This window comes from Acinonyx jubatus, chromosome A1, assembly GCF_027475565.1.
Source record: "Acinonyx jubatus isolate Ajub_Pintada_27869175 chromosome A1, VMU_Ajub_asm_v1.0, whole genome shotgun sequence".
Classification (NCBI taxonomy): Eukaryota; Metazoa; Chordata; class Mammalia; order Carnivora; family Felidae; genus Acinonyx; species Acinonyx jubatus.
This window is the reverse complement of record NC_069380.1, coordinates 142,887,448-142,903,293: the sequence shown is the minus strand read 5'-3', so window position 1 is coordinate 142,903,293 and position 15,846 is coordinate 142,887,448. Positions and strand designations below refer to the sequence as shown.

The following is a 15,846-nucleotide window of genomic DNA, read 5'->3' as shown; positions in this document are numbered from 1 at the left end:
TCAGCTCAGTCCTCCACACAGTCAGAATTGGAACCTGAGATAAATATTTTAGATCCAAAAGAGATTTATGTGATAACTTCTGACCATCTCATTATCCAGTGTCATACCTCATTCATAAATCTTTCTGATTTACTGTGTGAGGCATTACAATTATTTTCAATAGAAAAAAAGGAAAATTTCACTTACACTCAAGTTTCAGGAGAACAAAACATACATGTAGTCTGAACCGCAACTCAAAAGACCATGTGATAAAAATCCTCATTTCCTAGAGGGTCCATAGACAGGGTGCAGTGACAACATGAGTGTGAACAAACAGAACTCTCAGGGGCTCTGGGTCCACCAGCTCTATTTCAACGAGAGTATCCTGTCTTTATCTTGCTTGCATTTGGGACTTTCAATAATGCTGCACTGAAGAACGGGTTCTCTTCCATAAAAAGTTAAGACTATAATAGAATTTATAAATATGAGTATGTGTATGAATATATTTATATTGGAAGGCATGGTATTATTCATGACCATATAAACCTGTCTTTTAATTGTGCTGGGGAAAAGTGACTTGAGCCCTGGGAAAATGAATATACTTCACTCATTCAAGAAGAATCATGATAAGCAAGGTGTCACATATCTTTAAGGATGTATCAAATTTATATGAATTACAGTAAACCTTGAAATTAATAGGGTTAATAGAGTAACTTTTATGTTCACAATAGCCCCAGGTAGTTTTGATGCAACTGGTCCCTGGACAATTGTTGAAAATGACTTCTCCAGCAAGGTCTTTTGAGGATCTTGCTTAAGCCAATACCTGCTCAAAGGTCAGTAGTCTACTGTGTCACCATGCTTTTTTCTTCTGAGAAGAAAGGTTAGATTCAATTTTTCTCTTTTAATTCACCTTTTTATGTTGAAGTAAAAAATTCCCTATTGATTCCAGAGAAGCTATTTTAAGGGAGAAAAAGCATGTGAGAGTGCTATGGATTTGTCTACACAAGGTATACATTTTGACACATCTGCCCAAACCAAGCTCAGAGGTGAATTTTAATTCTGCATTTTAGTTAATACCCATAATTATAGACAAATCTGTTTAATATACCATTATGTATGACAGGAAGACAAGCATAAATGAATGCACTATATTGAAATGAATGGTCAAATCCTCAGCCTCAAATTTTTCCCTATAAATAGATGAAAAGGAAAAGAATTATTGGTCAAGACCATTAGCCATTTGTTCATTTTGTTGGAGGTGCCAACAGTTAATTATGGGCTTACTGGTGTAACTAAAGGTGTAATTAATCATTCAAGCAATTGTTACTTCTAAAAATTACAGCTTCAGAGAAAGAGGCCTGGAAAAATCAATAGTCTTAATTTTTGTAAAGAGTTCTTTATGTGAAACTGGGAACGTATCAATACTCAGGAACTACTTTATTATCTTAAATAAGAGCTACATGTGATTAGCGTAACATGGTATAATAGCTTAGCAATGTGGCTTTAAATCAAGTCATGAAAAAATTAAGATCCACCAAAATAAAAAGTGACAAAAATAAAATGACAAAATAATGGGGAACATATTCAAAATTTGAATTGAAAGATGTTTATTTCCCTAGTCTGTAAGGATAGCTCCAATGAATAAATGTCTATTTGGCATAAACAGACAAGAGACAGAAATGGCAGAAAATGTTAATCTCATTGATAAATATAGAAATGTAAATTAAAACCACTAGAGAATCATACCACTTTTCCATTAAATAGGAAGATGTGATAAATGTGATAAAACTCAACCTTGGCACAGAACTTAGAAAAAAGTTACACTGGTATCTTGCCAATGATGTAGTGAGATGATGCATTTTGGCAACCTGTCAAGTCATGAATCATGAAATCACGGAAGTGATCAGACCCTTTGTACCAACCTTACCCTCTGTGGGGAAGATATGCCAACAAGGACTTTGACAGGGGAAGAAACTCCCTGTAAAACAATGTTTAGCATGACATCACATATTAATGCTAAAATCTGGGATATATCCATTTATTTAGGAAAAGCTGGAAAAATGGTATGTTAATGTGGTAGTGTGTGTGTGTGTGTGTGTGTGTGTGTGTATGTGTGGCTATTAGAATACACCAATATGAAGAATCTGCAGGAATAAAGATGTAAATGAGGTAAAATGTGAAAATTATGTATATACATACACTGAGAGCCAAACTGTGAAATTATTTCTGTATGACAGGATTCTAGGGGGTTTAGAGATGGAAACCATTAATTTTCAGGGTGGAACTTTTCCATTTAATTGTGCAAAAGTGATCTGTGGAGTTGTTAACCCAGGGAAGGGTGGGGGGTGCCTGGAATGTAGACTCAGGAATCTGCAAGTTTACAAAAACCCTCAAGCAACTCTACTATAGTTATCTGTGGAAATACTTTGATAAACATTAATTTAATGTGCTGAGTGTTGAGAATATTTTTAGTTCCTTTTTATGTCCATATTTTTACACATACATAATAAAATATTAAATAGTACATTTTCAAGCTTTCAGTGGGCTCATCTTATTAATAATGAATCTGTCCAGAGACATATTGGGAGACTGACAAATAGCATCAATGTATGTGTAGCACATAATTTCCTCCATAAAATGAAATTGCTTCAAGCAGAGAAGAAAGCCAATTGAGATGTGCTGCTTGGCAGCAACCTAGGCTCAATCAACAGTGGAGCACTCTGTCCCTACCATCCACCAATCAAACCTTGCATCGGCAAAATCACTAAGTATCTCAGAGCGTTCACCGTTCTACTCAGCCTTTAATAGCAGTTGACACGTGACCACTCCCTCCTTGGTACACTTTCCTCACTTGACTTCCAGGACACCACACCCTCTTGGCTGTCCTACCACACTAGTGGAACCTTCTCAGTCCTCTTGCTGTTCTCCATGACTCCTCAGTCAGTCCATGGCCTTTTTCTCATTTCTATCGGTACTTACTCTCTGGATGGTCTCAATACTCTCACAGACTTAAATACCACCTAACTGACACAGACTCTCCCACCCAGACCTCTCTCCTAAATGCTGGACTGCTGCTTACTTAACAACTCCATGCAAATGTCTAACAGCCTTCTGAAACTGAACATATCCAGAGTAAGCTTCTGGTAATTCACCACAAAATCTCCCTGTCCCAGAAGATTTTCCCATCCTGTTAATGACAACTCCATTCTTCCCATTGCTCAGGCCAAAAACTCTGAAGACATCCTTAAATCTTCTTTCTCTCTCACACCCCAAATATAAGCCATAATAAAACCCTGTTGGTTTGACCTTAAAAATGAGCCCAGAATCAAAACCTTTATCTCCAACTCCATTCCTACCATTGGTCTGAGCCTTCAAGACTTCTCACCTGGATTATCACAGTAGCCTTCTTGTTCAGCTCCCCACTTCCACTCTTGCCCTCTGCTCCCAGTCTATGCAGGTAAAACAGCAGGTAAAGAGATCCTTTTAAAAGTGAAGTCAGATGATGGAATTCTTTCATCAAACCTTTTAAGAGCTTTTCATTGGACTCAGATCCAAGCTAAAGCCCTTTCATTGGTTTAGGAGGCCTTCCTTGGTTGGACTTCTGTTACCTCTCTGACTTCCTCTTCTCCTGTTGTCCCTCTCACACAATCCATTTCAACCACACTGACTTCATGCTATTCTTCAAAATATGCAGTGTCCTCCTACTTTAGAGTCTTTGCAGTGGCTCTTCCCCCTGTTTGAAATGACTTCCCCTTTATCATATATTTACAATGGTATTTCCATCACCTGCTACAGTCGTTGTTTAGAAGTCTCCTGCAGCCTGAGGTGACCACCATTTTAAAAGTGTACTGACCCACACCTACCCCCAGTAATGCAATCCTTCCTACTCTGTCCTATCACCTTCTAACATAAAACAGTATGTACTTATTTAGTACATTTATTGTTTATTTTCAATCTTCCTCACACTAGAATGTAAGCTACATAAGGTCAGTGAATTTTTATTGTTGTTGTCTCTTTTGTTCATGACATATCACAGGTGCCTAAGCAGTGCCTGGCATATAGTATCACTGCAAAAATATATTTGCTGAATACATGAAATAACATGTGTTAAAGTCATACAACAACAGGTTCCATTAAACATAGTAATTTCATGAATTATATCATTGTCACTCAAAAAGATATACCTTTCTGTTAGCTTTATTCTCCAATTCACTTATAGATACCATCTAGTAGGACTTAACATATTAGCCATAGAGACTTGGAAAAATATGAGCAAGTTGTGTACTTCTGCCTCAAGATGTAGTTTAATAGAAAGACTCACTTGGATGCTTATGGCAAAGCATTGTATCCTTTCTTTAAAAAAAAACAATCATAGGATCATCCATGCACCCAAGGGTCTTTCTTTCTTTAGCAATGCCTCACCAGGCATGCTAAGTAAGGTTATTTAGAGCTTTTATCAATTTTGTACCTTAGGAGCCTCAGTTCCATCATAAGGTAGAAGCTAGAAGCAGCTGGAAAAAAACCTTTGCCTCCTCATATTCTCTCCAGTCTTCCTACTCATCTTGGCTTCCCAACACCTATAAAACTGTGTTGCATTAAGCTGTCCACTTTTCCTTTCTTCCCTACTGGCCTGCCTATCTCAATGAGACCAGAGACCATCACCCTATCTCTGATACCTACAAGATACATGGCAGAAATAGTCATAGAATCAGTGAATGATTCAGAATTTCATTAGGTAAGAGATGCATTACAGAGTCTAAAGTATTAATTCATACGGCACAGAGCTAATGAAAGTATTAATAAACCACAAGGATATAATTATGCAAATATAGAAGAGCCCATGTTTTCATTCCTTTTTTGGCCATAAAAGAAGCACCTTCACTTCAAGCTATTTATTCACCATCAAAGGAGTCCTGGGGATATATAAGTAAAAATCTAGCACTCTTGTAGAGTTTGTTTAGAATGCCAATAAAAGACATGGGTTAGATATGACTTATGACTCAACACAGTTGTGTAACTTTGGATAAATACTTAGCCTTCCAAACCTTAGATTTCTCACCTGTGAAATGGAACTGATATTTCTGTTTACCTTCCGAATACTAGTATAAAGATCAAATTAGATTAAGTCTGTAAAAAGCTCTTTGACATATCAAAATAATTAATTTTTCCTTTCCTTGTCTGTTTTCCCTCAGTTTTCAGTCACTCAGAAAAAATTAAGTAACTGAAGAACTAAGACATAGCTCAAATTTTTACCTAAGTTTTATATACAAACTACTATGAGCTCTTCAGAAAAGGATAAGGTGGGGCGCCTGGGTGGTTCAGTCAGTTAAGTGTCGATCTCTTGACTTCAGCTCAGGTCACGATCTCACAGTTTGTAGGTTCAAGCCCCTCATTGGGCTCTGCGCTGGCAGTGCAGAGACTGCTGGGATTCTCTCTCTCCCCCCCTCCCCTGCTCGTGTGCTCTGTCTGTCTCTCTCTCTCTCCAAATAAATAAATAAACCTCTAAAAAAAAGAAAAATAGAAGGCAATTGAATCTATAGTATATGCTTTTTCCATTTGCCCCAGTCTTCCTTGAGTTAACAACTTAGAAGATAATTACCAAGTCTTCTGTTAATATTATCCTTACATGAACATTTGTCTCCAAATTGGCTAATGGAGTAAACATCATGTGGAGCTTGTATTTAAGAATGTACAAGCCCAATCACGACTAGTTTTGATATATTTCCAATTTCTGAATAAATGCAGGAATCCCTTAACTGGGCATTGTGGATCAAGGAAAAGTAAGCAAATCTGTTTCCTAGTTTTTTCAATATAAAATACAGGAAAGCTCATTTTCATATTTCATACTATAGACAGTTTCTCTTCTTTGATGTGATTCTTTAATTTGTGATTTCTCATCAGAGCCCTTGTTAGCTGTTTTTGCATCTCTCACAATTCTCCTACCTCAGAAACAAATAAGCAAAAGATAAGCTAGTGGAGGTCGCTGGAGAATTTATTACTAACAGGGCAATTTTAACACCGTTCAATACACGTGATTACATTCACAGGCTGTACAAGAATGCCTAGGAACTAAAATGCAAGTACCACACTTCAGGTAAATTTTAGCCTTATAAAGAAAGACAAACAAACAACAACAAATGATCCCAGCTAGCAAGATACACAGTGGTGATGGCAGTGTCCACAGCAACTAGATGTATTTTTTTTAACAAAAATAAAATAAAAATAACTAAAGCCTTCCCCCAAAATTTATGGTGTGAAATAAACACACACATACACAAACAAACAAAATCACAATTTATGGCAAACGCCACTCACTTACCTGACTTATGTCACTCGTCCAGGCAGCTTTCTCCTGACGTGAAGGTGCCAACAGGACTACAGTGAATGGGGCAGCATCAGGAGGCTCCACTACTATTTTAAAATCTAGATGTCCAAACACTTGTCCAGAACCTTTGGCTTCAACACATGCAAACCAACCAATTAAATGTGAATATAAAAATATGTGTGATAGCTACTTTCACAGACTTCTGGTAATACGATGGATGTCCGTTGAAGTCCAGAATCTTATTTCAGCAACATGGCACTTCTTAGGCAAGGGGAAGCCTTTACTAAGCTCATAAGTAGACAAAAAAGCTGAGGTCAGCAGGTTACTCAGGACTAGGATCTCTGCCTTCTACTCATTTCCTCTTTTCTTTTTTTGAAATTTCCATAATCTACAGAATTCCAACAACTCTCTAATTTAATTCCTTTTCTGCCTTCCAGTGAAAAGTCACTATCGTGAGACAAATTCAATAAAACATGAATTCCCAAAGATGGTTTTAACGAAGCTCACAGGTTAAATGATTCAACAGAACTTTTCATATATAAACGACTTCAGGGAGTTTATTCTCAGCATCTCTCCTGCCTCCTTAAGCAGCTCGCCTTAGCTATAAGTAAATAAAAACTATAAGACCCTTTTATTCTACCATAAGTCTAAGACATAGAATGTGACTTACAGTCATCATCACTTGCATCGGGCTCCTCAATCAAAGTACATTCTATTAGAGAGAGAACCCCACCTGTCTGGAAACAAACCAATTTTTTATTAAGAGGCTGACAGTCTTGCATAAGTTGGGAAGCTCAGATACATAAACCTTATATTCAAATTGTCACAGAAGAAAGCATAGCAATTCTGCATCACAAATAATTTTTCATAGATTCCAAAACTACAGTTAGCTGTGTAAAAGTAATTAAACACATTGAATTTCATGATTCTTCTGCACCAACTGCCTCTCACTCCCAATGTTTATAAATTTAGCAAGTCAGCCTACAGGAGACTAGATGGCACCTTGAGAGTGAATGCAGCTAGACCCACCAACCAGGAAGTGCTTTAAGCAGCAGAAAGCCATCATCCTGGTGTTGGATAATAGTTGTTAGGTACTAATAACAAAACGTATAGATAGGTACTTTTTCTATAAAGGGCCAGACAGTAAATCTTTTAGGCTTTACAAGCCATATCTCTATCGCAACTATTCAAATCTGCCATTTTAAAAGCATGAAAGCAGCCAGACAATATATAAACAAATGAGCATGGCTGTGTTCCAATAAAACTTTATTAACAGGCAGCAGGCTGTGGGCCATGGTTTGCTGACTCTTGGTATAGAGCAAGATAAAATAGGATTTAGCAAATATTCTATCAATATACTGCAGTGATTTAATAAGATTTTTGTAGCTCAGTAGTCATCAACTAGTAATTTTTTCTAGGTTATGATTTTAATTGCACTTCTTTATGGAAATGGACACTTAAATTTCTATTTTTTGGATTCGATTAACAACAAAGTACATGCCAGGCTTAGCAACTGTACATTACCTCACTATGCAATTGTGACAATCTGGGTTTTATGATACTGGATATGGGAAAGCCATAATTAAATTAATCTCAATCCCTCTTAAGTGCATGGAACATAAATGGAATAGTCACATAAAACCCATACCTTGAGCAGATGCAGCTTTCCTCCTGAACTTCTTGTACAAATTAAAAAGTGTTTTGTAAATAAGAAGCACTGTCTTTCTCCTTCCTTTTTCAAAGACAGTGAACCCAGGCGAACTTTACTAAGTTTCCCCCTCTCAACAGAAGGTACTTGAATAAGAGAACCTGGTGATCACAAAAGTGAAGAATACACAGCAATTAAAATTTTTTCAAGTGAGAACTATTCCTGATGCAATAAACTCTAGGACCTGTTTCCCAAGATACCAAGGATTTATTTGATGCACCACTGGAAGTAAATCCTCTACACTCTGAGCAGAAGAGAGAATGCATTGTGTTTTAAGGGCCTAACTAATTCTCACTATTTTTTGATTTATTGATTTCAGAGAGAGAAAGAGAGAGGGAGAGAGAGCAAGCAGCAGAGCAGCAGAGAGAGGGAGAGAGAGAATCCCAAGCAGGTTCCACACTGTCTGCCCAGAGCCCAACTCGAGGCTCGATCCCATGGGCTGTGAGATCATGACCTGAGCTCATATCAAGAGTTGGATGCTTAACCAATTGAGCCGCTCAGTCACCCCTAATTCCTACTATTTTTATAAAACATTTCAGACTTGATTATTTACTAATAAACTGTAAAATAAATTTGAAAGAAAGCCAAACTGAATTCAGAGAACAAGGCACTTGTGTCATCTGTCCCTTGGTGATCTTATCTCAATCAATTTAAGAATAAGATACATGGGGCGCCTGGATGGCTCAGCCTGTTAAGCGTCTGACTTCGGCTCAGGTCATGATCTCATGGTTCGCAAGTTCGAGGCCAGTGTCATGCTCTGTGCTGACAGCTGAGAGCCTGGAGCCTGCTTGGGATTCTGTGTCTCCCTCTCTCTCTGCCCCTCTCTTGCTTGTGCTCTGTCTCTCTGTCCTTCTCTCTCAAAAACATATAAAAAATATTTAAAAAAATTTGTAAAAGAAATTAAAAAAAGAACAAGATATATACTGTATAATTGCATATAGTAATAAAATAACATAGTAAAAAGAAGATAGAATTTATTCTTCCTGAGGCACTGTAGGTAGACAAATAACATAATAAAAAATAAAATTTACACTGCATGTACATTATAAAAATAAACAAATTAAACAATTCAATGCAACTTAGTTAATTTTTAAAGGGCAGCTATTTCAGATTATATTTAAATTATGTGTGATAAAAATTTTGTGGAATTTAAATGGAAAAGAAATCATAAAGTCTATACCCAGAGCATTCCCGTGAATAAAACTGTCTTCTATTCAATGTGAGAATCTCTACATAGGTTTTATACAAGTTCATCCTAATAATGACCTCCCCACAAAATAAAATTCCAGTCTAAGTTAGACAGCAAACCAAAACAAACACTAGGAAAGATTCTTGTCAATACCTTGACTTCTGAAATAGTGATATTACTGAGTCAGCGATGTTACTACTATTTGTTCAATCTACCACTACTCAAAATGCAGCCTTACAAAGACACATATCAGTCTCATAAAAACCGTTAACTGCATATTCAACCCTTAAATATTAACAGGGGTCAGCACTAAAAAATGAGATTGCAGGCAACCTCATTTCCTCTTCATACATTTTCTGCGTTTCCTGATTTTTTTTTAATGGTCACAGATTCCTTTGATAAGTGGGGAAAGCCCCACTAAAGTTGTTCGTATACGTAAAATGGTAAAACTATGACTGTGGGTCACAAAATGTTCACGTTAGCATATGAATACTCCAAACAGCATCTACTTTTTAACAGAGCTGAAGGTGGGGAGGTGGGTAGATGAGGAGCAAGCCTCCGTGTGCAGATTCCATCTCCTCAGGTGAGTGTTTAGGTGGGACTGCTAGACAGAGGCAAAGTAGGCAGCTATTTGGGGGCCTAAAGAACAGCATGGAAGTAGTCCTGGGGAAGGCTGTGGGCCCTGGGAACAAAGGGTAGGAGAAGGCTTGACTCCACCGAAGGGAACGGGCAAGAGGAGAGCGAAGGAGAGCGAAGGAAGGAGGTGAGGCAGGTGGGAGCAAGCTGTCAGAGAGCGCAGGCAGCAAGTAATTAAATTTGAAGAGCAGAGGAGGGGTGGGGAGAGCAAAAGGCAGACTGCCTAGATAAGTAAATGAGTAACAGCAGAAGGACTGCACTCATGGGGCTCACGGGGCAGAATCAAAGCCAGAGGAGCTCTTTCGGAGGACCTGGTTCGCCCCTGATTTCATAGAAGGGAAAACTGAGGCCTGAGGGGCTGAGCAGCTGTCACCTGAGTGAGCCACGCTGCCAAGAGATGGCAGTGGATTCAGCAACATAAACAATGACACCTGGAAAGGGATCGGATAGGAAAAGACAGTCTGTTGTAGCTTTGCCATGGGGGGTCGTGAGATCAGCTAGGGCAGAGTGAAAGACTGGAGCTGAAGACAAATAAATGTCTTGGTGGATAAACCGGTTCAGGAGTCATTTTCAGAAAGGTTATAACCAAGTTTATGAAGATTCAATATAATGTGTCGTTAAGTGCTTCTAGCATTTAATGATTTTGCAGATCAGAAATTACAGAATACATGTTTGCTCATATATTAGTAATACTGTGGATTAAAACTTTGAGGTAAAAAAATAAACATTTCCTTGTCAACGATACACTAATATGTTTAATCGATAACCGTTCATCCTGTATATTCAGTCTATACAGAAGTCTATACGTCAGAATTAAAAGTGAGGGATTTCAACACTATCGTTCGGTTTATAAAATAATCATATTGGGAAAAACATGTTAAGTGGACTTTTTTTATATTTCATTTTATGTTTGACCTGGTGTTTCAATACAACTCTAAGACTTGAAGATTCCTCCCTAGTTAGTAAAAATTAAAGAAATAGTTTGTATTAGTAATTCCTCAATATCAGACCATTGCTATGACACAGTTCCTTGTGTCTCTCTCAGTCAACCTAATAATTGGGGTCAATTTACAACAAAACTTGTGTTATTTCAATCACTAAATTCCCAAAGAATGGCATTCAGGACTAATGCCCTTATTCTTCATTCCACCCAGTGTGAAAAGGAATGATGAGCAACTTCCAGGTTACTGGGTTAGGCATTTGAGAAAGTACAAATATTTGTGGACCCCATGTTACAACTCCAAAGAACACTGCTACCCCAAAAGGACATGACTGTGAGTCGGGGAATAGTTAAGGTATCACAGAGGTCCGAGACTCATTCTCAATGCATTTCACTCTGAATTCAGTAACCTTCACTTAATTATCCTGGTTCACATTTCCACAAGACATTGGCTATGCATAATGGGTTTTCGGCAAAATGTCCATTTAGAGTGCCTCATCTTCTACTAAATGTTCATATATATTTCATGTTATTGAAAAACAGAAACTCATTCCAAAATTTAGATCTTGGTTTTTAAATTTATGTCATACTCTCACAGGCACTGGTTTAAATGCTTTTGTGGGTATCAGCTCATTAAATTTTCACCACAACCCTAAAATCTAGGTGCTATTAACTCCAACTTAAGGAGAGGAAACTGAGACAAATAAAAGTTAAATAAATTGCTCAATATCCTACAGCAAGGAGATGGTGGAGGCAGAATTTGACCTCCAGCGACATGGCTATACTGTCTTCCTATTACTGTTTCAGACTCTTACACTTTAGTTCAACAAACTTTGAGTAGATTTTGGAACATAAATGACATTATCAGACTACATGGCGATACAGTCCTTTGCATCCTGCTCATCAACTGTTTAATGATTAGCATCAATTTATAATAAAACTTCTGTTACTTTAATCACTAAATTCCCACAGATTGACATTCAAGATTATCTGATGCCCCTATTCTAAGGAGGCCTTTCCAACGTCCTGGGCGACTTATTTTTTCTAGTCCTCAGAATAAACATTCATTTAAGGTTGAAACCACACATATATTTGTGCATATGCACACATGTACACACACAAATACATACACACTGCAACATACCTCATACTATCCCTAAAAGTAAATAACACAAATACTAGCAGACAATTAGAGATAATTTGTAGTCCATTTCATAGGAAATGGAATCCATCAAAGTTTAAAAGAATAAAAAACCCACCTCGATGGGTTTAAAAGTCTGTTAAGGGTATGTAGTAAAAATGATAATAGGAGCAACCAAAGCAAAACAATGGAAACTTCCCAAATTATATGTAATTGGATTACTTTCTACTTTTGGATTAAGGTCTATTTTTTTAAAGCCAACTTTATTGAATAATTTCTAAACACACTAACAACCAAAAATACAGAAAAATACTGTAAAGGCAAATCATTATATCAACATCAATACAATAATAACATCAGCTGTATTAATAGCTAACAGAAGTGCTTTAAACATGTGGCAAAGAAAAAGCAATAAATAACATCTGGACATGAATCAAAGGCAGAGGTGGGTCCTGAGTATTTTTCCTCTGGGTGTACTGAAAAAGTGACTTACTCAATATATTCAACCTTCTAGCGTTTTTCATTATAGATGTTTTTTTCAAACTTAGATAAGAGCAGTCTCAGTTTATAGAAATAAATTACGATGTATCATACTTTTCAATCAAAAGCCCTTTCAGAAATAGAATACTAGTTACAGAAACGTTTATTTGCATTCTCGCATATTATAAAGCTCCAGTCAATTAGTATTTTTTCAGTGAATTCCAAATGCAAGAAAAATACAAAATAAGACATCTAACAATCAAAACTGCAATTCAACAAGTAATTCAATTTAATCCAATGCCCATCTTTCAGGTATCTATAATGGAAAACAACAAATAAGGCAGGAGAGAATTCGTAAACACTGCCCTTCAGAGTTACAATTACTGGCAGAGACAGGCGTGCAAACATGTACCTACAATACACAAGAGGACGAAATACATGCATCGGGAGCAAGGGGCACGAAACCAGGAGGAAGGTAAATCCATTCTAACTGGAGGGAAAGGGAGAGAAAGATGAGGGAACATTGTAAAAGGCTCTCTAGAGGTGTCTGACCTGAGCCTGGAAGGCCAAGCAGACCTTCGATAGGCACGGAAGGGATGGAAAAGGGCATTCCCAGGCCCCAGGCTGGGGAAAGCACACATGAAGGCACACAGGCAGGCAAGTGCCAGGAAGGCAGAAAGCCAATATGGGAACACAGTCTCTGCGGAGGAATACAGGGGGAATTAGGCAGGCCTGATGTTGTTAGCATTGTATTCCACTATATTTAAAGGAAAATTAGTATCAGAAGCCAAAAACTGAGAAAAGTTATCATTTCCTAAAATAAACTTCCAAACTTTAACATATGTGTACTTTCTCTTTATAAATAAATAATGGAAAATAGAACAGCACGTGTTAAACTTTTTTAAGTATTCTGTGCAAAAATTTATGTGCACAGCACAAGTAACGTCTTATTTGATGAGGTAAAAAAAAAATTTTAAGCAGCACATTTTGGCAGGCAACGGAAATGCAAATATCTTCAAATGTTATTGGCACATTCTGAACAAAAACTACATTAAAGGTTAATCCTAGTTCCAAAATCTATGTGTCACTGCTCACCAAGTTCAAAATCATAAATGTGTGCAATGCATTGTCTCAAATCAATTCCGTGGGGCATGGTCCCTTCCCTCAGAACACTTAAGCACTTAAAAAAAGAACTCTGGATGAGGTTTACTCCTTGCACTCTGCAATGAGGGCCCTGGAGGGAGGGACACTGTTAGGCTGTTGCTTCTCCAAAGTTTCTGGCACAAATATCTTCAACACTTCAAAAGCTTAAAATACTGGGTGATGCTCGGAAAGCACACATCCCACAAACAAGATACATGCACCATTACCAAAGCATGTCAGGGGTCAACAGACATTTCGTTTGGCAACTGGAGTTGCCAACTGAATCAAATCATATCATGGGGGGCTGATCCAGAAGTGCTGATGAAGAATGGGAACAAGAGACAGCTGTTTTCACTTCGGACATTGTCCCCACCACTATGTGAAAGGGCTTTGAGCAATGCAAGTTTCTCTTGGGCCTTTGCCTGTATATCGTCGCCACCTGGCACTGCCACTCTCATCGGCCAGACCGATCTGTCCTCCTTGGAGCTGTAGAGAATGTCTGGTCCACTGAGGAGGAGAGTCCAGTCAGAATGTAACTTACTGTCCCACTCGTGCTTTACTATTATTGTGTTGCTGTTTTTCATGGCCCCTGAAAAGAAACAGCACAAAGGTGGGCCTCAACCACAGCCTCGGTCAAGGCCACGGAGGTGTCCTGCATGAACAGTATCAATCACACAGCTACATCAAACCTGCTCCAAAATGGTTTCCGGGATCTGGCAATGATAATGCATAAGTCGCAGAGATGACTAAGACAGTGGGTCTACCAAACAAGGACTTACCTTGGCGGATAAAAGTTTGGCTGGTGTCCAGCAAAATATCACAACCCTCTACGATCATTCTTTCTATGGCAAGGTTCTTCCTTATGTTTTCAGTGTCACTCACTTCATCATGCATTATCCTATAGACACAGCACAGATCACAGTAAGAGATATTTTCTGTAGCCCTAGCAGGTATGCAAAGAAGAGTTCCCTCTGGGAAGTTCAGTTTTGACTTGCATCAGTATAAAAGAGACTGTGGGGAGAGCAGACTTCCAGGCCTCAACAAGCCATGACCCAAACCAAAGCCAGTGTACATGATTCTAAATGACAAGCGGGTCACAAACCAATGAATACCCTGGGGAATGCAACAGGAAAGCAAAGTATTATTTTATGAACAGCAACCTTCACTGAAATTAGGATGCCATTTGTTAGAGGTAGAGCAAATTAGAGGACTTTATACCATTTATTGCATATAAGCTAAAGGAACACAGATGTAAATAATTCCTTGAAACACTGAAAAGTCACTGAAAAATGCAAAATATACATTCTCTAGCTTCTTGCCAAATATGAACACAAGGATTCCAAAAAAGGTCGTTTTCCTATTATCCTGAAAGAAACATAAACCCAAATACAGCTATAATCTCAATTATATAAATTCACATGCTATAAAAACATTTTCAACAATATATATTTTTCTTGGTTAAAATTAACATGTATTCTGATTCAGTACCATCTGAAGAGCTAGCATTTAATATTCAGGTGAATCTGAGAAGCTGGTCTGTGTCTTGCTTCTTGTTGCCTGGACATATATATTAGGTTTCCACAGAGACTAACTTGCTGCTTTCTCTAATCAAGCCTTTATTATGAGTTCTCCACATACCTGGACAGTTCCTCTAATTTTGACTTAGCAAACTCCAGACTTTTCCTTTCCACATGCTCATGGGGTGTATGAGCTAGGAGTTCGTGAAGTGTGATGATATACCTGGGGATCTAAATGCAAAGGCCAGCATGAGCAAGAGGTCAGGATGAACAACACTGGGACACTCTCTACTGTGCCATCATCATGTCTGAGAAACTCATCTCTACCTTTACAGTTTTGAAACAAAGTATACTTCAAACCACACACACACACACACACACACACACACACACACACACACTTCACCAAGAGCACAAAAAAAGAGTAACAAAATATTATGTTCCAGAGAAACAATTGTTTCTTTAGGTTTTTTAATATAATCATATATTTCTTAATCACAAATTTTGAAAATTGGTTCATGGGGAAACATACAGCTATAATCAAATCACAAGAATCTGTATTTTAGGTATATTTGTTCACATTTTTTTAAAATTTGGAATCCTACTGCAATATTCTGTTTAAGAATTAAAACTTGGGAGAAGAAGATATGTTCACCTTTATTACATTCTCATCCTACTTTACCTTAATTCATTCTTCTAGCAGTAAAAAGTATTGTTTAATTAGATTATGTACTTGTAGTTTTGCTTATAGATAAACTATCTGAATTCTGTCAAAGGCAGAAACTCCA

The 15,846-nt window shown here is 37.7% G+C and overlaps 1 protein-coding gene across 4 annotated transcripts in view; it reads right to left on the bottom strand.

Annotated features, from left to right (window-relative positions):
- Nucleotides 1-15,846, bottom strand: part of RASGRF2 (Ras protein specific guanine nucleotide releasing factor 2) — a 236,885-nt gene that overhangs the window by 112,423 nt on the left and 108,616 nt on the right. For all 4 annotated transcript variants that reach the window (XM_027039115.2, XM_027039104.2, XM_027039121.2 and 1 more), the window contains exons 8-12: nt 15,180-15,289; nt 14,321-14,439; nt 7,953-8,113; nt 6,975-7,041; nt 6,299-6,435 (exon numbers count right to left, since the gene is read on the bottom strand). In XM_027039115.2, coding sequence (XP_026894916.1) covers nt 6,299-6,435; nt 6,975-7,041; nt 7,953-8,113; nt 14,321-14,439; nt 15,180-15,289 — 594 coding nt within the window. The remainder of the gene's footprint in view (nt 1-6,298; nt 6,436-6,974; nt 7,042-7,952; nt 8,114-14,320; nt 14,440-15,179; nt 15,290-15,846) is intronic.